This window comes from Eumetopias jubatus, unplaced genomic scaffold, assembly GCF_037043125.1.
Source record: "Eumetopias jubatus isolate StellerSeaLion01/CBP00866 unplaced genomic scaffold, mEumJub1_p1.0 scaffold_6, whole genome shotgun sequence".
NCBI classification, from domain to species: domain Eukaryota; kingdom Metazoa; phylum Chordata; class Mammalia; order Carnivora; family Otariidae; genus Eumetopias; species Eumetopias jubatus.
In genome coordinates, this window is record NW_028274812.1 from 113,989,682 (window position 1) to 114,012,999 (window position 23,318).

General features: G+C 39.2%; 1 protein-coding gene across 5 annotated transcripts in view; it reads left to right on the plus strand.

Moving 5' to 3' along the window:
- BTBD9 (BTB domain containing 9) overlaps positions 1-23,318 on the plus strand; it is a 432,378-nt gene that overhangs the window by 51,217 nt on the left and 357,843 nt on the right. For all 5 annotated transcript variants that reach the window (XM_028120529.2, XM_028120530.2, XM_028120531.2 and 2 more), the window contains 2 exons: positions 6,001-6,220; positions 9,021-9,140. In XM_028120529.2, the coding sequence (XP_027976330.1) occupies positions 6,001-6,220; positions 9,021-9,140 (340 nt within the window). The remainder of the gene's footprint in view (positions 1-6,000; positions 6,221-9,020; positions 9,141-23,318) is intronic.

The window sequence follows — 23,318 nt, forward strand, 5'->3', positions numbered from 1 at the left end:
TGAATGCACAGAGAAATGTTTGATAGCAGTGGAAGCATGTTATTGGTGTTTAGAAAGCAGTCAGAGCTAGTGAAGAAAGAGTTGAGACCTGGGGTAGAGTGTAGAGAAGGAAGTAAAAGTCTGAGACTTGGAGAAGACCAGTAGCCGGGGGGCTGAAGGTAGAGAAAGAAGAATTAGAGGTAGGGAGAAAACGGGGTAGGGTTATAGAAGCCAACAGAGGAGAGAACTTTTATTTGGAGAGGGTGGTCGTTGGTATCTAGTGATGCTGGGAAATCAGAAGAATGAGAATTGAGGGAAAACTTGAGGATATAAATTGTGGTCGGTTGGTGAGTAGTCTGGGCAGAAGCTTGGCTAAATGGGGAATTAGGCATGGGTTTGAAAAGATAGTAAATATAATATGTTGACCATCCAGCGTGTGAATTGGAGTGAAAGGCAGTAGAGAAATAGTATGGCAGCTAGAGGGAACAGCTCGAGAGAGATCTGGGAGGAGATTGGAGGTGCTAGAGAGTGGTCCTAGGAGAGGGTCAGCCTTAGACAGAGGGTGGGAGGATGGAAGGGGGAGAGGTAACAAGATGGGTAACGTAATTTTAGAATTTCTAAGTCCTCATTGTTGGATCCGCTCATATAAGTTTATTTTTCTCCCTTCTTGCCCTAGCTTTGATTTGAGGTGTTGATAGGGCCCTATAACTGGATTCGTTATAGAGATAGGCTTGGGACATTTTTGCAGGAGTGAGGACTTGCTTTGGACACTTCATGTAGTTAGTGGTAGCTTAGAATTGACCAGCTGGTCATTGGAGGTGTCACACCTGGGTTATAATAAAGCCGTGAGATTACCATGAAAGGGAGTAATCAAACAGCTGAGCACACTCAGTTCTGGGTTGATAGATTTACTGTAATTATTACTCATAAATGTTAAATTATTCATTTTGGGATAATTCAGTGGGATCTCGAGGAAGAGACTATACAAATGTCTGGGAATCTTTTATCTAACTTCTAACCTTGAGAAATGATGAAATAGCAGGCTGGTTTTCTGACTTTTTAACTATATAGATAGCAAAATCCATAATATCAATACTAAGGATGCTTAGGACTTCCCTATCAGCTCCGAAAATGATAGGTTAGTTATTCTCTAAGTAAATGTTATCCAAACATACCATTATTTTCTTTTATCACATTTCTTCACTGTTAGGAAAACATGGTCTAAAATTTCAGACGTCTTCCTGGATTCTTCTGGAAAGATAGTTACACTTATTTTGAAACTGTTGACCAAATTTCTTTGTTTCTTTGTTCTCCCCTGGGTGTAGCTTCTGTGTCTTTGGGACTTTTCATGAACTATGGAGAGGTTCTATTCTGGATTAAGGGCAACACAGATACTTTTTCTTGAGTTTATTAATATTGGTTACTGGAAGGTTCAACTCTTAGAGCTGCGTATCCTGAGGATTTTAACCAAATTACAATAATTTTTTTCCTCCTTTAAAAAAACAAAAGAGGATCCAAAGGATGGTTTAACTTACCAGTGATGGTTAGTCTTTCTGGGAAGGTGGTTTTGACTAGTTTTGTACATACACCTGGGGAAAGGAATTAATTTTTAATGAAATTATTTTTTTCCTTAAAGTATTTGAACAACTTGCACTCAGACCGTTTCTTTGATGCTTAGTTTTATCTTAACTATGAAGGTATTTCTGCCTTGAAAGTTAGTTTTTCTTCTGTTCAGGCTGAGTTATACTTTGTTTTGTGTCTCTCAGATTTTAGACTTTGGGAAAGAGGACAATATTGTTTCTTCATGTTTATAGCAGGGAGCATATCACAGCTTCCATTCTAAAGATTCTTTTGTTTTTAAGATTTTATTTATTTATTTGAGAGGGAGAGAGACAGAGAGTATGAGCAAGGAGAGGGGCAGAGGGAGAGAGTGAGTCTCAAGCAGACTCCCCGCTGAGGGCAAAGCCTGACGCGGGGCTTGATCTCAGGACCTGAGCCAAAAAACCAAGAGTCAGCCGCTCAACCAACTGAGCCACCGAGGCGCCCCTGGAACTTTAATATTTTTAAAACTCTTTGACATATATGTTCTTTATCTTCCCACCTATAGTTGATAGTATCTTCATTGGTAAACTAGGGGGTTCACAAAGAAGCCCTCCTGAATCCTCATCTGTGGAGGCATTTTATGTCTGATACGCACTTGTCTGTATGAGATGATGAGCTGCTGGAGGGCTGAGTCCAACACCGTCCGGCACACAGAAGGAAGCTTAGGAACTGTTTTTTCTTTAAATACATAGGATGAAGGTCCCATTCAGCTCTTAGAAGTTTTCATTCTGTGATCTTTATAAGTAACTTGCCTAAAGTAACAGTGAAATTGATGCCTGAGCCAGAACCAAAGTGCTGATCTGATTCACACAGCCAGTGTTCTTCTATAGAGTCTCCTGCCTGGGTTATTTCCTGTTGCTGTTTTGTGTTTGGTATGTTTGAGCACCAGTACTGTCAAATGTGGAAAGAAGGCCTGCGGGGAGTGGAGATAATGGGAGAGTTAGGGAAGACAGGAGTTGTCAAGAAAGCCCTTTGTCATGCCACACTTGCTGGAACGGAGAAGCCACACATCTTTCAGGGAAGTCAGGTTAGGGAGTACAAGGTGATTTGGGGTGCAGAATTAGGTAAAGAGATTGTGGTGGGCAGAGAACCAAGTGTGGCTCCAAATGACCCATCAGGAGTGAACAACTATCTCAGCCTAGATGTAGTAGAAAGTTCAACAAAGGATGGTTAAGAACATAATGCAATTAAAGAAAAACACAAGATAATTAGCCGAGCACTGCTCAGATTTTGGCACTGTGTCGCTGGCGGCAGGTCCTATTCCATTTCTCCTCAGCTTTCCTTTCGAATAATTGGCTTGTTTCTGCCTAGCTGTGGAACTTCAATGCTTAATTTTTTTTTCGTGTTTGTAAAATGCATCCAAAATTACAAATGTAAAGAAAAGTATTGTTACCTGCTATGTTGTTTAATCCCTAAAACCCTATGTTTTTTTGAGAGCTCTTTTGTCTACTGATAGGCAGTAAGAATATTTATGGTTTGAGTTGTTTTATTATGACTTGAATTTTCTCATGATCACTTTTTTTTTCTTAAATTCTTCTTAAATTTAACTTAGGTTTTGCACGTGCACACACACACACACAAATACTTGGAGTCGTATTTTTATCCCATGAGATAACTCAGATTATAGTCACCATGAGAGAATTTCCACTTGTGTAAATGTTTCCCATTTTAAAGTAAAAGATACTTTCAAGGAATCTGTATCAAGAATAGTTAGAAAAGTTCTCAAGCACTCTTGAAATAAACTTCAAAAGAAGACTTTAGACTTGTGGTAGCAATTTCATTTCCATTTTAGACTTTTAGTTACAGTCACTTGAAATCCTGGTGCCTGTGTGTTACTCCAAGCTTGATAAATTTTAGAGATGAAGAAGCTTATGTTTAGAGAAAATCAAAGGGTAGCAGCACTTTCTAAATCTGAAAGCTTGAGTTCCCCCCTTTTCAGGGTGGTCTTGACTAGTGGTGTGAGAACTAGTGGAGATGGTATCAGTGGTCAGCAGCAACAGACTTCAGACCCCCACATTTTACACCTAGCAATAAGGGAACAGAGATCTCTGTTTACCAAGGGTTACACGTTACTGACACTGAAAAGTGTCAATTGGAAATTTTTTTTGCTTGCCTTATGAAGTGCTTCATCTCTAGGTTGGAGACATCAGGAGGGCAGGGCCCATCTGTGTCTCACTCTCTGAGGTATTCCCATGGTACCTGGTACAGACTGATTGCTCCACGTTTTTTTGACTGAATGCTTTATACTTACAGGATACCATAGCATATATTATTTGTAGTATGATCTTTACAGTAACACAGTGGGTAGGTTGGACACAGCGTTATTTGTAGATGAGAAAACAGATTCAGATTCAGAGACTGAGAGGCCTCAGTCAGGGGCAGTGGGTGGTAGAGCCTGAGTCTCAGACGTAGGTCTTCTCACTTTAAATACAACTTCGTTTGTTTGATTTTAAACTTATCAGACTCTGTTTTTTCCCTCTGTCTCAGGCGACCTTACAAGGAAGGGATTAGAGAGGGGGTAAAATGTGGTCTTCCCGTCAGAAACCCTTATGACGGAGGTGGCAGGCAGGGCTCCTGGAGGCAGACTGCTAGGTTCTAATCACAGCTCTGTTACTGGCTGGCTGTGTGACCTTAGGCACCAAAGTTCATCCAGCCCTTCTCTGCCCCTACTTCCCCATCTGTGAAATGGACATGTAATAGTATTTCACTCAAAGGGTTATTTTGAGGAGTGAATCAAAGGAATTAATAAGGTTTGTTAAATGAGAAATAAATATGAAGAATATGTATGATTACCATGAACTAATAGAACTCAGGAAGTTATAAACCTGTATCACTTAAGCACAACAGAGGTTGAACATGACTAGGTTTCATTTTGCTTTTTTTTCTGAATTGCCTTACCCTTTTGCAAGTTAAATAGACCCACCCCAGCCCTCATTTGTCAGCTGCATTTATTGTCATCTTCTGGAGTCATTCCCTTTACCTGGCTTCGTTCAAAAAATGCTTTTAATTAATTTTTTTTCTTTTTTGAGAGAGCATGTGCAAGCAGGGGGGGAGGGAGGGGCAGAGGTAGAGGGGGAGAGAGAATCCTAAGCAGGCTCCATGCCCAGCGAGGAGCCTGACATGGGGCTCAATCTCATGACGCTGAGATCATGACCTGAGCCAAAATCAAGAGTCAGACACTTAACCAACTGAGCCACTCAGGCTCCCCTAAAAAAATTTTTTAAAAACCCACATTTTTGAAGAAATATGCAGTGATGAATTACTTACCCCCTTTCCCTAAGAGCCTAATTACAGCTCACACTTTCCCCTATTTAAATCACATAGACAAGATGCATATGTACTGTGACAATTCAGCATTTATTTATAGTCTATAAACTTGCTTAGTTCTCTTATTGTGTGTTTTTTAGTATATGTTTTATAATAATTCTGATAATTTTTTTTAGAGCTTACTATGTGCTTTGCAAACATCATCTCATTTAATCCTTCCAACAAGAAAAACACCCATGTCTAGGTATTGCCCTCTTGGAGAGACTGAAGTTCAGAGAAGATGACTTCCCCAAAGTGATTAGCCTGGTTAGAGGTGTAGCCACTATTTGAATTCTGACTCTGAAGCTCAAGCTCTTCACATCTACTTTATGCTGCCTCCTGTCTCTCCATGGAGAGTGTCAGTTAGAATGGTGGCGCCTAGAGGACAGGCTCCAGATCTGTGAAGCAAGCTTTGCATAGAGGACTTCAGAGTTCCAGGAACAACTGACACTTAATAAATCTAGTGTGGGGGAGTGGAGAGGGTTTAATTATAACCATAATATTGATTTTGAATGACAGGCTGAATTTTCATTTTTAAAAATGCTCAGGTGAAGTGCAAATATACCTTCTTTTACACATGTTACTCTTTTTTTTAGCTAGATGATGATCAAGCTAGATTAACTCCTTCAGCATGTCCATGTATGGTCCATGTCCAGCAGCTCTGCTGTATTGGAATGCGTCTTCTGTTGTTTGATCAGATATGTGGTCTGTCTGCTTTGCTTTAATATGTTGCCCTCAGTCCAAATTGCAGGTACATGTCATCTTCTATGCCAGTTTTGTCCAGTAGATAATAATTAAGCTACTAATAGAGTGAACTCAGAGCTGATTTGTTTGTCCTAGTACATTTTTTTTTCTAGTATTACCAACTTATCCTTAGTAACATTACTCTTAGGCACTCTGTGGCTTTGATGGTGTCGTTAAATGTAAACTGTGGGTGGTATCTTAATCCTCATAGACAGTCCACATCTTCTATCTCCACAGACTTGTCTCTGCCATTTTTAAATGAAATGCACATACTAGAATCAGCTAGAATGCTAGAATTTTGTCTTTTTGCCCACAATATAGAATAATTTACCAAGTAACCATTGCCCTTCCTTTTGTTTTTAATTGTAGTCCCAGAAGAAAATATTGCAACCATGAAGTATGGAGCCCAGGTTGTGAAAGGGGAGCTGAAGTCCGCCTTGTTAGATGGCGATACTCAAAATTATGATTTGGATCATGGATTTTCTAGGCACCCAATTGATGATGACTGCCGTTCTGGTATTGAGATTAAGCTAGGTCAGCCATCTATCATCAATCACATACGGATACTTCTGTGGGACCGAGATAGCCGGTGAGTGATTAGCATGACTTGGACAGAAAATGACATTATGTTTGATTGAGTCGGCTTAATTTTGGTTTTACAAATTTGGTGGTTTATTTCCTTGTGATCGTTTCACTATTTCTCTTGAAGTTTAGTTCTGGGGGAAGAGTTAAAGGCTATATTCCTTTTAAAGAAATGTTTTTTGCTTTTTTTCTGCTCATAAAAGTAATGAATATGTGTTTATCATGGAAAACGTAGAAAATATAGAAAAGCACCAAGAAGAAAGTAGAAATCATTAGTAATCTCACTGACCACTAATAATCTTTGTATATATCTATCAAGTATATATGTCTAACTAGTATATATCTATCTAACTTTGTATATATTTAACTAGTCACACACACATACACATAGACAAAACAGAAACCTGTAAAACCACACAGAGTTTTACAAAATAAAAATGAAATGTGTAAAGGTTAACTTCACTTTGTAATTAATACATTGTGAACATTCTACTCTTTAAATTAGTCCTCTAAAATACTACTGTTAATGGTTGTTTGGTATTCCACCTTCTGGGTTACCATTATTTATTTACTTGATTCTTTACTTTTGAATATTATAACTTTTTAAATGCATTTTATCCTATGGATGAAGAAAAAAATTGTCTTTTAGTGTGTGGATAAATAATCATCCTCAAAACAAAAGAAGTTTGTGAAAAATATTTGGTGGGCTCCAGCCTTGGAACCTACCCAGTTTTGTAGCAGCTTCAAGATTCTGCCTTCCTTGGTGTACCTCTGACACTTTCACCCACCATAGTTTCTAGGTTTCATCCGGGATGCTCAGAAGTACCAGAGCAGTTGGGTGACCAAGAACTGTCTCTCTCATCACTGTCCATCATTAACCTAAACCGTACATACACAGAAAGTGGTATAGAGTCTCTTAGGCCCTACTCATGCCTCTTTGAGTCTGGTCATGGAGGACTTAGTAGTAATGGTGATGATACCTTTGCATGGTAATTCATTTCTCTTGGCACCACAGGCCACCACTTGGGCCTTTTCGGCCATTTGAACCAAATATGAGGGAAACTTCACAAAGTGGGAGTCGGCATTTCCCATAGAGATGAGTGTTCAAGGTCCCCAGGTTATCTTTATATGTTTCTCCTTTATTAAGAATATGTTTCCTAGGGGCACCTGGGTGGCTCGGTCAGTTAAGCGTCTGCCTTTGGCTCAGGTCATGATCCCAGGTTCCTGGGATCGAGCCCCATGTCGGGCTCCCTGCTCAACGGGGAGTCTGCTTCTCCCTCTCCCTCTGCCTCTCTTCCTGGTTTGTGTTCTCTCTCTCAAATAAATAAATAAAATCTTTAAAAAAAAAGAATATATTTCCAGATATGTATCTTGTTGGATATAATATGAAGTTTAGTTGGCAAAATGGAGCTAATTCACATATCATTTCCAAGAGTCTCTGGATTAATAATAACAGTATAACAATAATACTTATATAACACTTTCATTACTTTTATGTGATGGGTTCTGTTCTCAAAGCTTTACATATATTCACTCATTTAATTAATACTAAAATTAGTATAAAGATAATAAAAGAAAAGGTTAGTATGTTTGAGACTGAAAGTAGTTACCATTTCCATGATGTTAAATATTTATAGGCCACTTTGTTTTAGTGTGTGCATTACATTCATGGGGGACTTAACTTGACCACGTAGCAATTCTTTTCTCACAGAAGTTGTTATCATTCTAAGCAAAGGTGAAAAATTCAGAATCTTAAGCCCAAAAGATTCTGACATGTGTTGTAAAATTATATCCTGCATTACTGATAACCCAGAGAGGTTCAATAAAAGGTTATAACCAGTTTGAGACTGAGCGATAAAATGAATGGGAGTAAGGGGACAGCAGAAAATGAGGGGATGACACAAAATAAGCTGACCTTTTCTGGTCACAACTGTTGGTTGCAGGCTGACATTTATGGTCACCTAAATCTTCTGAGATTGTTCCTGTTGATATTACAGTACAAGTAATAACTGCATCTCAAATTTAAATTTGGCTTATGACAGGGGAATATAGATTTGTTCAGTATGGGACCAGCATCTAATGGTCCAGGGTAGCTGACTAGGGAAGGATGATTGGCTATTTTCATTACTGCCAGATTATTAGCTGCCAAATTCTATGTTGTACCCAAAAGAAACGTGCATTATCTCTTCACCCATGTCATTTATTTTTCTTCAGCCTGCATATTTGTGTGGGATGGTGGGAGACTGGGAGGGAGCAGGAGATAAGCTGGCCTTTCCGGGGAACCATTCTGAGTTGGCTCTCCTGAGAGAATAGGGCTGAGCACCCAGACTAGGGAAGGTAGAAGAAGTCACATCTCAGACTTCTCAATTTTCTGTCCTCTCTCTGTCATGGTTTGAATCTGCTAATACAGCAGAAGCAAGGCATCCTGGCTCTGTTTGAAAACGAACAAATATCTTGCATGTTGGATATGTGCCAAACAGGGTGCTAGGCCCTGAATAGATGAAGATAAATATGGCATGCTCCTTGTTCTTAAGCAGCTTGTGATCTAATAAGGCATACAAACATGCAGAGAGATAATTTCAATACATTGTGGTGCACGCTACAATAGTGGGATCTATACAGATTTATTATTATCAGCATTTGATTGTTATGCAGAAAGTTCTGATAATAATTTGATTGCTGTGGAGAAAATGTAATTAGCGAACAGTGTGTAATTTTGTGTATCTTTTAACATTTTATTAAAGCATAACTTGGTTTTGTTATTTTAATATGGTGCTTTTTTCTGTGTTTTTCCTTTTGATTCATAGGTCTTATTCATACTTCATTGAAGTGTCAATGGATGAACTTGACTGGATCAGAGTGATTGATCATTCACAGTATCTGTGTCGTTCTTGGCAAAAGTTGTATTTTCCAGCCCGTGTCTGCAGGTTAGTTCTCCTGGCTAATTAATGATCTTGATGTTTATTTAAGGAGATGTGAACCTTGAGAAACGGGCTATATTTTTTTTTGTCTCAAAGAAGAAGACTTTTTCAGGATATCAGCTACCAGATGCATACCAACTAAAAAACTTAGGGAAAGTATGGAAAATGAAGCATCTTAATTCTAGAGTATACTGTGGAACTGTTTATCCACAGTGTTTTGTGCCATACTTATGCAGAAGACATGCAGTGAACAAGAAGGGATAGAGAACACGGGAGAAGTGGAGATGCTCTTTAAGCTTCATCCTAGACACTGAAAGCAGACTGATTGTTAGGGGCTGCGTTCTTCCCACAAAAGCCACGGAAGGTATTTCTGGAGGATTCCCCGGTAGTCCTCAGGGCCAGGAGGAGATTTTTGGATGTTAGTGTGCACGTTCTGAATATCTGTGTTCTTTTCCTAGGTCAGTGCTTATAGGCAGAGTTTGACAGAACAAGTGTGTCTAGTGGATTGGGTTTGGAGCAGGGGAGGTTGAGCTGGTCGGGCTCCAGGCTCACAGCCTCCCTTCAGCCAGATCACCTTAGCTTTTACTGTTTTTATGCATTGTAGCCCCATGGAAGGTTGTTTTTAAAAAGTGTTGGTGAGCTACTCTTCTGATATTTCATATTGTTCCTTTAGGTTTAAGCCATCTTTTAAACTTTCTGAAATTCTATAAAACCCATACAATTAATGAATTTAAGAGTTGGGAAAGGTAGATAGAGGCCCCCGAAATTCTGCCCTTTTTTTTTTTCCTGTTGTAATTTTCCCCTTAGAAATTGCCCTCAGGTATTCCTTACCTAAAAGTCAAAAGATCAAAGGCAGAAAATGGTTGGTTCATTTAGTCCGATGTGGCAAGAGGTGAAGGAAAGGTGTACGGTGGGTGTAAACCAGCAATAATGTTGATCTGGCCTCTTACCCCCTTCCTTCTCCACCCTCTTCCATGACCCCAGCTGACCTCCCACTGTGGCTGATTTGGAACAGGTGGGGATGCCCCATAGCACTTACTCTCTCGTTCAGAAGACACCCTTATACTTAGTAAACTTATGATCTAACAGCATCAGGCTGAATTCTTACCTCCACAAAACCTTTCAGCATTCTGGTACAGTAAAGAATGTTGCCTACATTTTTTTTTTTTATTATGTGTATGACTGGACACAATATTGTTACCCAGGGATCCTCTTGTGTGAAAATGAAGAAAATCAATTTCATTTCCCCAAAGAGAGACTAAAGTGTTGCAGGTCTGGCAGTTGCTCTTTTATCAGAGGAGTTTTGAATGGATTAAAATGAGAGGGACAAGAAATTGAGTGAAGATTTTGTATCTCAGAGCTGCCTAGGGATATTTTGAGAGTGACAGAGGGGCCCCAACTTGGAGGAGGAGATTGAGTCTGCATTGACTCAGGTTATTATGGTTGTATTGGATTAAAAAATAAGCAGCATAGCAACCAAAGCATCTGATGTGGACTGAAGGACTGTGTGTTTGCATTTAATTTGAAACAAGAGGAACATGACTCCCAGAACAAACCATCATGAATAGAATACTAGCCATGACAGTCTGTGAGCTTTACCCACTCGAAAACTCCTGCCGCATGGAAGGGGAGATGTGTGCCCTCGGTCATGATCTCTGGCTTTTACAAAATATACTTCCCCTTCTTTATTAATGGGCATTATTTATTTATACTCCCCATTTGTTATTTTGTTTCTTCTGTGTGGCCTTGCTTTTGTTGATGTAACTTTTATGTGTTGTAGAGATTGGCTGTGTTCATAATGCTAGTTTTTGTCTTGATATAGCCAGTTCCCAACTTTGGTCAAGAAAAATGGAGCAAAGGTGATATTAGAGATAATGACAAGAAAAGGAAAGAGTCTTGATATCCATATTAGTTAATAAATAAAATTAAAAAGATTTATAACCATGTTAACATATATTACTACATTCCTTTATAAACTCTGCCTTTTGTAATAGGTTGGGATTTTGGTAATATTTAAAAATGAACCTAAAAAAAGTCTCCGTTGATTATCCAAGGGTGTCTTATACTTGGTGTCTCTTTTCTTTTCTTTTTTTTTGTAAGATTGATTGATTGATTAGAGAGAGAGAGAGAGTGAGAGAGCGGGGGGAGGGGCAAAGGGAGAGGGAGTGAAAGTCTCAAGCCGACTCTGCGCTGAGCACAAAGCCCAATACAAGGCTGGATCCCACGACACTGAGATCATGACCTGAGCCGAAACCAGGAGTTGGTCACCCAACTGACAACCCAGGAGCCCCTATACCTGGGGTTTCTTATCTTCACAATCATTTATGGACTATCTAAATAATGTTCTAAATACACATTTTTCCAGGGATTTCACTGGGCACATAATAAATTCTTTCTCTTTGCCTTATTTAGTTAATTTGCACATTTGTATGTCACCTTTGTTTTTCAGTATCCTTTGAGTATTTGTCTTGCCTCTGATACTAAAATTAAAACTTCTTGGAAGTAAGGAGTATGGATTGTGATCTTTTAGTATTCTTGCGTGGTGCTCAGGCTATGATCTAGTATGCAGTAGGTACTCTATAAATGTTAGCACAGGTTTCATGAGGTCAAGGCACTAACTGTATAATGAGAGATGGATTCAGCATTAATATGTATATATATTCAGTACTTTTTATCCATGTATTTGTTAAAATGTGTATCACTGCTAGAAAGGTCTCGGTACATGGTTTGCAAATGTAACTTTCTATATTTTCATGAGGAAGCTGAATTTTGATGTTAATCCTGAAAGATATGAGTATCATGTATTGAGGAAAGATTACACCAAATATATTCACAAAAGAAGAGAGACACTGTGAGTTGGGGAGTGTGAGAGTACCTACCTCTCTCTGAGTCTTGGCTGGATTGCATGTAAATTAGCACTGTGTAGTAAAAAAACAAAAAAAACGTGGGCTATGGAGTTAGAGAGAGCTCTTCTCGCTCTCTGATTTCATCAAATCCTGGCCTGGTTATCTTAGTAAAGTTGTGCCTCTCCAAGCCCTTGTTTCTATACCAGTAAAAAACAGGAATAACAACACCATTTATGAGTCTGCTGTGGAGGGTTTAGGTGACATGGCATGTATACGAACATTGACTACAGGGCCTGGCCCAAAGTAGAGGCTCAGTCACTAGTGGTTTTTGTTTCTGTTTGTTTTTATTATTTTTATTATTTTAAAATTGTTTTTATTTATTTTTTCTAAATTTTGAGACTCTCAACTGGTGTTTGACCTTCAGAGAAAAAGAGCCGTTCTTGCCATCCCTCTCTGGCCATGGTGGCGCTCACTGTGAGGAAATTGTTCCTGACCTCAGGAGCCTAGTCTTCCCAACACGTTTCCAGATTGCCAGTCCATACACAGCAGTCCAAGACATGCCTTAAATGGTTTGCTCCATCTTCATAACCTGCCTAGTGGTGTGTTCCCAACAGTTTTAATGTATTTTCATTTTGGTAAAGCATTTTTTTTTATTGTAGCAAAATATATATGGCATACAGTTTGCCATTTATGTATCTGTGGAATGCAGTTCAGTCCGCTCTTCCCCTCGCTAAGCAGCAGACATTATGTAGTGGCCATAGGGAGGATGACGTCAGGCTTCAAAGCCAGAGTGATTGCTCCAACCATAATGGTGAACGGACAGAGGTGATCTGCTCTGTCCTTCTGGGTCCTGTTTAGGAATGCGTTGTAGGTTAAGTGGAAACTGCTCTATGTGGCCAAAAGCCTAGACTAATAACTCCCCCTGCTCAGCCCCCCCGGTGATGAAGAAAAGGGACTTTTCCATGTTATTAGAATGGTCTTTCACATGCGCTCAGAACCAGGTTATGTCTCACCAGCTTTCTCTTTCTCGGGAAAAGGCCGTTGCTGCTTCAGCTTTACGTCGTCATCCTGGCTATCTAGGGAGCTCTCTTCGAGCCCTCCACGGCTTTCCAGGTGCCAGAGCCCAGGGCCGGACAAAAAATACTAATAAGGACTAGCAAATATGGAGTGCCCTGAGGTGTTTTAAAACACTTTCTGGCTGTTTCTCAACAGGGTGCTGGTAATTTGGCAGCCATATAATGTTGCCGAAATAGGAGAAGACTTGAAAACATGGGTGTGAGGGGTAGAGGTGGATTTCCGAGCCTGCAGCTGGCTGGTGGCTGGGATCACAAGAGTGATTCTGAGGCAGAACATGGGAGTTGAGGGAAGGAATAGCACCTGAAAGCGCAGCCTGTTGAGAGCGGGAACAAAAGAGCAGACCGCAGCCGCCTTCGCTGCAGGGGCTGGGCAGAGACAGGAGAGCGAGTCCGAAGGGACCGTTACTGAAGAGAGGCCAGAGGAGGCCCTGGAGGGATGGCCACAGCTCACACAAGCCCGGGCTTCTGCTTTTCATTTTGTTTTTAAGTACCACTATGGAAATGTCTTGTTCATGACATTTTTATTATCAAATTATAACATAGGACATATTTTAAATATCGGTAAAGCTTGTCCTCTGGTAAAGTTGTATCCAGTTTCTACCCAGAGCAAATGAAAATGCTCTTTCTCTGAGCCCTTAACCACTGCAGGCTTGTCAGCACTGCCAGTGTGAGCTATGATTTGTTAAAAAAAAAAAAACTTAATTTAGATTTCTTTTATCATCAGTGAGGTACCGTATTGTTTAAAAATGGCCATTTGTTCTTTCTCATTTATGAAAAGCCTATTTTTATCTTCTGCATATTTTTCTTCTGAGGCAGTTATCTTTTTCTGTCTTATCAGAACTTTATTTTGATATACTGACATATACATATATATATATATATAATACCGTCTTTTTGCATGTCATTGTGCAATTTGTTTTTAGTTTTTACTGTTTGACTGGTACTTTTACCATATAGAATTTTACTTTTTAAAAAATGTAGCCCAATCTCTTTTTTTTTTTTTTTTTAATCTCTGGTGGTTTGTGATCATGTTTAGAAAGGTGTTTCTCACCCCAGCGTTAAAGAATGTTATATTTTATAAGTTTTTTCTATTTGTTATTTTCATCTTTTTATCTAGATGTTTAATTCAGCCAGAACATTTTTTGTGTGTGTTTTTAGGTAAGGATAGTCAGTTGATGAGGACTATTTAATAATTGTTACTTACCACAGGAATGTGAATAGTCATATTTATCATATGCTAAATTCTAGCATATACTCTACTCTGTTTCACTGATTCCTTTGCCTATAGCTGAAAGTGTTTTAATTATTGTAGTTTCCCTTCCCTCTTTTTTTTCTTTCCTTAGAATGAGATATTATAATGTGCCAAATGTGTCATGGAGAAAAGGAAGGGTGTTATAGAGCATCTGCCAGCCTGTCTTCTGGTCTCAGTGGTCGCATTAGAGGCCATAAATGATGATAAACATCTCACTAGCATGGTTCTACTCTTATGTACAACAAGAAATTTAGGCATGCTTCACCAGCTAAGGAAATAGATTTTTCTTCATTTATTCATCTGTTGTTCATTCATTCATCACTCACTCATTCCAAAATAAGCTCCTACTTTGTGCTATGCACTGTACTTGATAACCTAGGCCACAACACCTGAAGAAGACTAACACGGTTTCTGCTGTCATGGAATCTGGGAGGAACCGATCTCAACAAGTAAGAAGAACACATCAAACCGTTTTAAGTGTTGTAAAGATGGTACTGTGATAGGGACTGGGTTCAGGGGAAGGCATGTGTGGGTGTGGGAGGGGGATATTTGCAATAGGTGGTCCCGGAAGGCCTGAGAGGGGAGATGGTATTTTTGACTGAGGTGAAAGGAGTGATATTTTCTGGTCATTGTTTTAGATATTTAGCCTTTTTTCGGTGTTCATTGACTGTTAATCAGGAGTAACAGGGCTACTGTAGGAGGCCTCATTAGATGAATACTAAAACTGTACTGTGTTTTGGTATAGGGCACTTTAATCTCTTTTATTGCTACCATACATTCCAGGTCCATCCTCACCCCTGCCATCATTAGAGCAGTATAGTTTTTTTTTACCCATCTTCATGAGATTATAGTACCTACACAGTGCTGTAGATCTACAGGACATAAAACAAATGAGAAAATAAACATTGCTATTTATGGAAGCATTCTTTCCCAACCGTATTCACATTGTACAAAAGCTGTGTGTTGTTCTTTTCTCTCTTGTTCTCCCCTGCCCCCATAACTGGGCATTGATATATTTATTTACTTTTAAAGGAAGGCACTTTTACATTATTCATTCGTTCACCAGGATCCTTTAGAATTGTAGCTAGAATTATGCTGAGACTTTACTTTCTTTATGTGATTGTCGTCTTCAGAATTCAAGAAATGCCTTATTCATATATAAAGGAAAAAGGAATAGTTTCACTTTAAAAAAGTAATCATTTTCGTTCATGCTTAGTTTGAATTGTACTCCTATCTACAACTTTGATGTCATAATTGAACTAGCATAGAGCAACCCTGCATTCAGAGGAACATTTTCTTCTAAGACTGCAAAGCAAAATGTAGCCACATGGTGTCACTAAATCATAACAATTTTACTTGTGGCCAAAGAGAGGTTGAAATTGCCTTTTTTTCTTTTTTAATCAAACCATATTTATATATAAATTGTTCTGAAGTCTGTGATTTGTGAAGTAACACGGGAAACTATTTGTACCATTTAAGTCTTTCAGCTCACGTGAAGCATTAATTACGTCCGAAGTCCGTAGATATACATGCAGGTACTAGCCGGCTCTTGACTCCTCATCCACAAATGTAGCACATATGTGGGCCTCTGTAGTACAATTATTCAGTTTCATACAAATAAGCGTTTTTTTTTAATCTTCCTTTGGAATTTTGAAATAAATAGAAGAGGAACTCAAAGGAGATCGAGCCATTCAATATTCATAAGGAATCAGGGAGCAGAAGAAAGGATGAGGAAAAGACAGGATTACAGGAGCTCGGGAGTGACAGGAAGGGGACAGTCTAACATTGATTGAGCGTCATCTCCGGCCAGACACATCATTACCTTGTGTGATCCTCACAATAGCTCCACGAGAGAAATGCCACTAACCACCTAATTTTACAAACAAGGAAATTGAGCCTTAGAGAAGCTAAATTTGCAGATCCCTCGGAGCACACAGTTAATATCACAGTCCTACATTGCCTCTGCAGGATATGAGGTAAAGAATCAGCTCTGGTGTAGCTGAGGAGGAGACGTGCAGCCCTGAAGGAGCTCTTGCTGCCTCTTGGGCAGCAGCAGTTTCCGGGAATGCCGGGAGAGAGGGCCCCGAGTGGCCCCAGCCTGCTCTGCTCACGCTGGGCACACCACCCCGACTCCGAGGCTGCTGACCATGTGGACCATGTGGATGAGGAGGATGCTGAACAATTGGGGACATTTTCACTTTATAAAATGCTCCAAAGGGAGTGTAGCAATCCTTTATCTAGGTATGTTTTGTCAGTTTGTCAATAGAGCTTTGAATTTTCCGGCCCTTTAGTTCCTAATAAGATCATTTTAGACTTTATTATTACGTAGTGAGCCTGATGTTCTTACCTCCTGATTTGTTTTGCTTCCACTGTATTTAGAAATATACTTATGTGTTATGGAGTCTCTTCACATCCCGAATTGCTGTTCTTCTTTTTTAAGGTTTAGAAATTTTCTATTTATTTTCACCTACAATCCTCTTATTAGGCCAAAAGAAAAAAAGAAAACCTGCTGTGTTTTATATTAAGACCTTTGAGACATGGCTGCTTGTGCTTAAGTTATTCAATTGCATCCAGGCTTTTTTGTTTCATTTTGTTTAAAGGGTAACAACACGCTGAACTTCTGTGTGTGCAGTGGAGGAGTTGGACTATGAGAAAACAGAACGGGATTGTCCTTTTCCTTTGCATTTTTTTAATAATTTTAGAATGTAAATTAGTGTCTTTTAATAAGCCTATTGTGTGAGATGATGTTAATAACACTAATGACCTGTTATTATTGCCACAAACAGCCGTTGTCTGTTTTTCATTCTGGAAGGGCAAGAGCTATATTTGGTGGTGCTAATAGTTGCTTCCTAAGCAGTTAGACCCAAGATCAAGTTCAGACAGCAGCTCTCTGGTTGAGCGTCAAAATCCTTTTTCTCATGCTTTCACTCTCCTCAGTACTACTCTGTTACTTACAGCATTTATTCATGTGGACATTCATTCAACAAACATGCACTGAACACCTGCTATATTGTAGGCACTTAGGTTAGCTGTCGGGCATAAAAGGATGAACAGGACACAGTCTGCTCTCCTTCTAAGGACTGATAAAGCAAAGTATCGAAAAGTGTAATAATAAAGGAATATATAGGTTATGCAGGAACATAGCTGTGTGGGTTCCTACAGAAGAGAGGGTTTGAACTCAGTCGTAAGGAACCAAGGGATTGAGCAGGCAAACAAAATGAGAAAGGATGTCCTGTGTATGCAGGACACTTGCCAAAGGCAGAATCTGCACTGGACTTGGCCAGACATGAACTCTTTTCTCAAAACTCTCCCATCATTGGGTCCTTCTGCTTCCCTAACTTCATCCTTGGTTCTTATTAAAAATGCCTTATTTTGTCTCTGTTTACCACTTACCTTCCCATACTTCCCTAAGCTCTGAGACATGTACATGAATGACAATCCTTCTTTCTTTATGTGACCTTGTAGAACTGTGTCAGGGATCTGGGACTTGGTTTTATTTAAAGTTATTCTTTTTTTAAACTTCTTTCAACAGAATTAGAAGACTCCATGGGGAGAACTGTAAATTAGGTTAATTTTCACAAATAATATTCAGAGAATAGTAAAAATTCCCAAGAAGCAGAGAGAAAGTTCCTGTTCTGGAGCAGGATTTGAGTCAATGTGTCTTCCATTTAGAAGAATAATGCATTTCCATAGGTACTTCATTATTGAGTACATGCCACCGGTAAAGAAATTGACATTAATGTATCAGTTTTCCTCCTTGAGATCTCTTTTGGGAACTTGTTTTGGTACTACATTTACTTATGGAACTGAGGAAATCCTGAGCAAGGAAGCCAGGGTCTGAACTACTGGGCATGGGACTGTGGGTCTCTCAAGTAGAAAGCGAGGGAGAAATAGAATACAGAGCCATCTGGGACTCTGGGCTCCTTAATATGAGTGTGGGGCCTCCAGCATAGGTGAGCTATGGAACTGGGAACCGGAACACAGGCATCAGTGGAAATGGTGGGAAAGAGTTTCCAGAACCTCCCACACAGTTTCCAGAGTGAATCAGAAAATGCTGTCAATGGAGTCAAGCTTCACTGACTTTGCCTTTTGAAAGATCAAGAAGAGGGAAGGACAGCTAGATCTCAGACCCTGGAGGTCAGAAAAAAGAACTTAGACACATTTATGTGTGAATTACATAGTCATTTCTGATCCTGTTTACTTTGGAAATGGTAATCTAAAGCAGGTATTGGTTAAGTAGTTAATAATTTCTCAGTGGAGAGTTAGGCCTATGTATATTAACATTTCACCCCACACGGCCTAGCAGAGATTGCTCTGACCTTTTAGCATTTATAGCTTAAATCACCCAATTTGGCCATTAATTACATAATATATCTTGTATGCCTCTCTAATTATTTTGTTGTCTCTGGACCTCACTGTATATTCCTTGGGTAGTAGTTGCTCATCAGATATGTTGGTGAATCTCTTTAGCCCTCTAACATTTCTGAATGAAGGTACTTTAATAATAATCTATTTTTCTAGAAAAATCCTTTTAACATTGCTGTTTTTTCCACAATGTTAGAAGGAGATACCAGGAAATAAGAATTGTAATATTTCTTTCCACAGAAAATATGCTCATAGAGGACTGTATGTACAAGTCCCATGGTTAATAAAACCATCAGAGCTTTCTCAGTGATCATAATAAATGGTACAAGTTCCCTAGATCAGGGTGCTTTCTGTGGATACAAGGTTGGCTCAGGAGAGCGGACCAGAAGTGAAACCAGATTGCTTGTCTGCTGCCAGAAATTCTGGGCAGCGTGCCAAACTTGGTTCACCTTCTAAAAATTCATCTCCCAATATGAAAATAGAGGGCTCGATCCCTGCAAGAAATGGTGGTAGCATGAACACTTGGACTTCCTTCAGCCCAGAGGACTTGATCGATGTGAGGAAAGGTGGGGGAACCAATTGGTGTGGCCTGGCAGCTTTGACCCCATTTATGAGCTTTAATATTTTCTTTAGCAGTCTTACTTCATTATGTTTCAAATTATAATTTTATAAGTTAATAATTGTTCTTCCAAATAATGTGGGTCATATATACACATGAATATGTTCTGCCTGATAGGAAGCTGTAGGTTTAATTTCTAATAGTCCTAGAAATTCTGTGCACATTATGAAGCCATTAGGATGTAACAGCTGTTTTAGTTCTTTCACCCTGCAAAAGAAATGTGATGCAGACTAAAATGATCAGTAATTATGTATTTTGAAAGCTAAAGCTCCGGTTATAGAAAGAGCTAATTTACACATTAGATACTGATAAAACTACAGTATACTATGAGTTTCAAAGTTAGCGTTATCTCTTCCCTAAGAGTATGAAAGAGAATCTGTGCCAAAAGACATTTTTCCCTCTTTGAAATCCTCTTTTGCATTGCCTATTGTAATTTTGAAGTTGCAAATCAACAGTAATGAAGAACTGCTTGATATTTTTCTAAAGAAAAAAATTAGAAGGAATGTGAGAGGGAGTAGGATTTAGAAGGATTTTATTTTATTTCTGTTGATCAGTGCCTGCCATCTGCCTTCCATTTAATGTTGTAGAAGCATGCATGCGTTTCTCAGTTCTGAACAGATGATGTGCATGGTTTGTTGAGATATATGTGTATTCTGGATGTGTGTGTGTGTATATATACCTACAGTGCTTAAAATCACACTTGAAGTGTAAAACAGATAATGAGTCTCCATTTTGGGCTGATTTGCATATTCGGCTCTTGTACACAAAACAAAAGACTACAATGACACTGATTTTCTTTTCTACTTTAGGATCAGCACTAACCAGCTGTCAACAAATATTTTGATTAAACACTTTCCTTTATTGGGGAACTTTGGGGCACATTCTTTGTATAAACATATTGTTCTCTTTGATTTCAAGGGACATATTTTTAGTATGATTCATGGATGCCTTACACCGGTAAGCTGTCATGCACAAAAATATATTTTTCTCTGTAAACTTCCTTTTTACCATTGATTTCTCTAGGGCAAAAATGTGGCTCAGAACAGAATATTCCAACTCAGGATATTTGCCTGAAATGAAGGTGGAAATAAATGTATAAGTCTGCTTTAAGTAAACTGAAAAATTTAAAGCATAGATTCCCTAAACTGGACTTTTCCAAGAGATTTTTAAAGATTTAACAATTCCTCTAATACATTTAAAATATGATTTGAGGATAGGCATTTTGTTAATAGTTTGACAAATATTCATTTACTCTTCTGTGTTTTATCATACATAAGCATGTTATTTATAAAAGTGATATTATGGAGTATATACTGTTTCGAAACCTTGCACATATATATTTATATTCACTGTGGCTCTTGTTCCGTGTCAGTCCATAAACATTTGCTTTATCCCTTTTAATAGCACAGTATTCTGAATGTACTGTTGTTTACCTAACAGTCCCTTACTGAGGGACTTGGGATGTTTTTAGTTTTACTATTATAGAACACTCTAGTCTTTGCATACTAATCTGATTATCACTTCATATGGGCGGAGTGAAAGGATATGATCATCTTAAAATGCAAAACATATTGGTAAATGCCATCCAAAAGCATTGTACCAGTTTATTCCTACCAGGAGTATATGATAGTACCATATTTCTCCATATCCTCATCAACAATGAGCATTATCATTGTTTTTAATCTTTTCTCAAGCTGATAAGCAAACTGGTTTCTCATTTGTTTTATTTTGCAGATTTTTAATTGTTTGTAAAGGTAAACATTTGTTTATCTGTTTGTTGATAAGCATCTATATTTTCATCAAGAAGACGAAATTTGAGTCGGCCTAAAAGAATGGGTTGAGTTTTGATTGGGTAGTTTTAGAGGGCTTTTTCTGTGATGTCATCTAGGAAAGTGATTCTTAACTGGGGGTGATTTTGACCCCCCCCAAGGGACATTTGGCAATGTCCAGGGACATTTTTGGTAGTAACAATTGAGGGGCAGCGGTGCTCCTGGCATCTAGGGGGTAGAAGGGATGCTACTAAATATCCTACAAAGTACAGGACAGCCTCCTATGACAAAGAGTTATCCAATCCACAATGTCAACAGTGCCAAGGATGAGAAACCCTGATTTAGGAAAAGGTTGTGGTAATTCCGTATGTGACGGGGGCTTGAATTAGGATGTCTTTGGTTAAAATAGAGAAAGAGAGTAGCTGTGAAAGACATTCAAAGGAAAAACGAGTCAAACTCAATGACTGGTTGAATATTGAATAATAATGACAAAAATTTGAGGCAAAGAGAGCTTCAAAGTTTGGAACCTAGGCGGCCAGGAGGTGGGATGACATTGGTGAACAGAAGTTGTGAGGGAGCTAGTTTGAGCTAGTTGCAGAGTTAGTACTTAGGAAACAAATGGTGACACTCTGCTATTTCATCTGCTTTGCATTTTTTTATTATGTTAATCACCATACATTACATCATTAGTTTTTTTTTTTTAAGATTTTATTTATTTATTTGACAGAGAGAGATAGTGAGAGCAGGAACACAAGCAGGGGGAGTGGGAGAGGGAGAAGCAGGCTTCCCGCAGAGCAGGGAGCCCGATGTGGGACTCGATCCCAGGACCCTGGGATCATGATCTGAGCCGAAGGCAGACACTTAACGACTGAGCCACCCAGGCGCCCTACATCATTAGTTTTTGATGTAGTGTTCCATGATTCATTGTTTCTGTGTAACACCCAGTGCTCCATGCAGAATGTGCCCCCTTTAATACCCATCACCAGACTAACACAGCCCCCCACCCCCCTCCCATGTAAAACCCTCAGTTTGTTTCTCAGAGTCCATTGTCTCTCATGGTTCGTCTCCCCCTCCGATTTACCCCCCTTCATTTTTCCCATCTATCTTCTTTTTTTTTTTTAAACATATAATGTATTATTTGTTTCAGAGGTACAGATCTGTGATTCAACAGTCTTACACAAGTCACAGCGCTCAACATAGCTCCTACCCTCCCCAATGTCTACCACCCAGCTACCCCATCCCTCCCACCCCCCACCACTCCAACAACCCTCAGTGTGTTTCCTGAGATTAACAATTCCTCAGATCAGTGAGGTCATATGATACATGTCTTTCTCTGATTGACTTATTTCGCTCAGCATAATACCCTTCAGTTCTTCCACATCATGGCAAATGGCAAGATTTCATTCCTTTTGATGGCTGCATAATATTCCGTGTGTGTGTGTGTGTGTGTGTGTGTGTGTGTGTGTGTGTGTGTGTGTATACACACCACATCTTCTTTATCCATTCATCTGTCGATGAACATCTTCGCTCTTTCCATAGCTTGGCTATTGTGGACATTGCTGCTATAAACATCAGGGTGCACATACCCCTTCGGATCCCTACATTTGTATCTTTGGGGTAAATACCCAGTAGTGCAATTGCTGGGTCGTAGGGTAGCTCTATTTTCAACTTTTTGAGGAACCTCCATACTGTTTTCCAGAGTGGCTGCACCAGCTTACATTCCCACCAACAGTGTAGGAGGGTTCCCCTTTCTCCGCATCCCCACCAACATCTGTTGTTTCCTGACTTGTTAATTTTAGCCATTCTGACTGGTGTGAGGTGGTATCTCCTTGAGGTTTTGATTTGGATTTCCCTGATGCCGAGCAATGTTGAGCACTTTTTCATGTGTCTGTTGGCCATTTGGATGTCTTCTTTGGAAAAATGTCTGTTCATGTCTTCTGCCCATTTCTTGATTGGATCATTTGTTCTTTGGGTGTTGAGTTTAGTTAGTTCTTTATAGATTTTGGATACTAGCCCTTTATCTTATCAGATATTTGTCATTTGCAAATATCTTTTCCCATTCTGTCAGTTATCTTCTGGTTTTGTTGACTGTTTCTTTTGCTGTGCAAAAGCTTTTTATCTTGATGAAGTCCCAATAGTTCATTTTTGCCCTTGCTTCCCTTGCCTTTGTCGATGTTTCTAGGAAGAAGTTGCTGTGGCTGAGGTCGAAGAGGTTGCTGCCTGTGTTCTCCTTTAGGATTTTGATGGACGCCTGCCT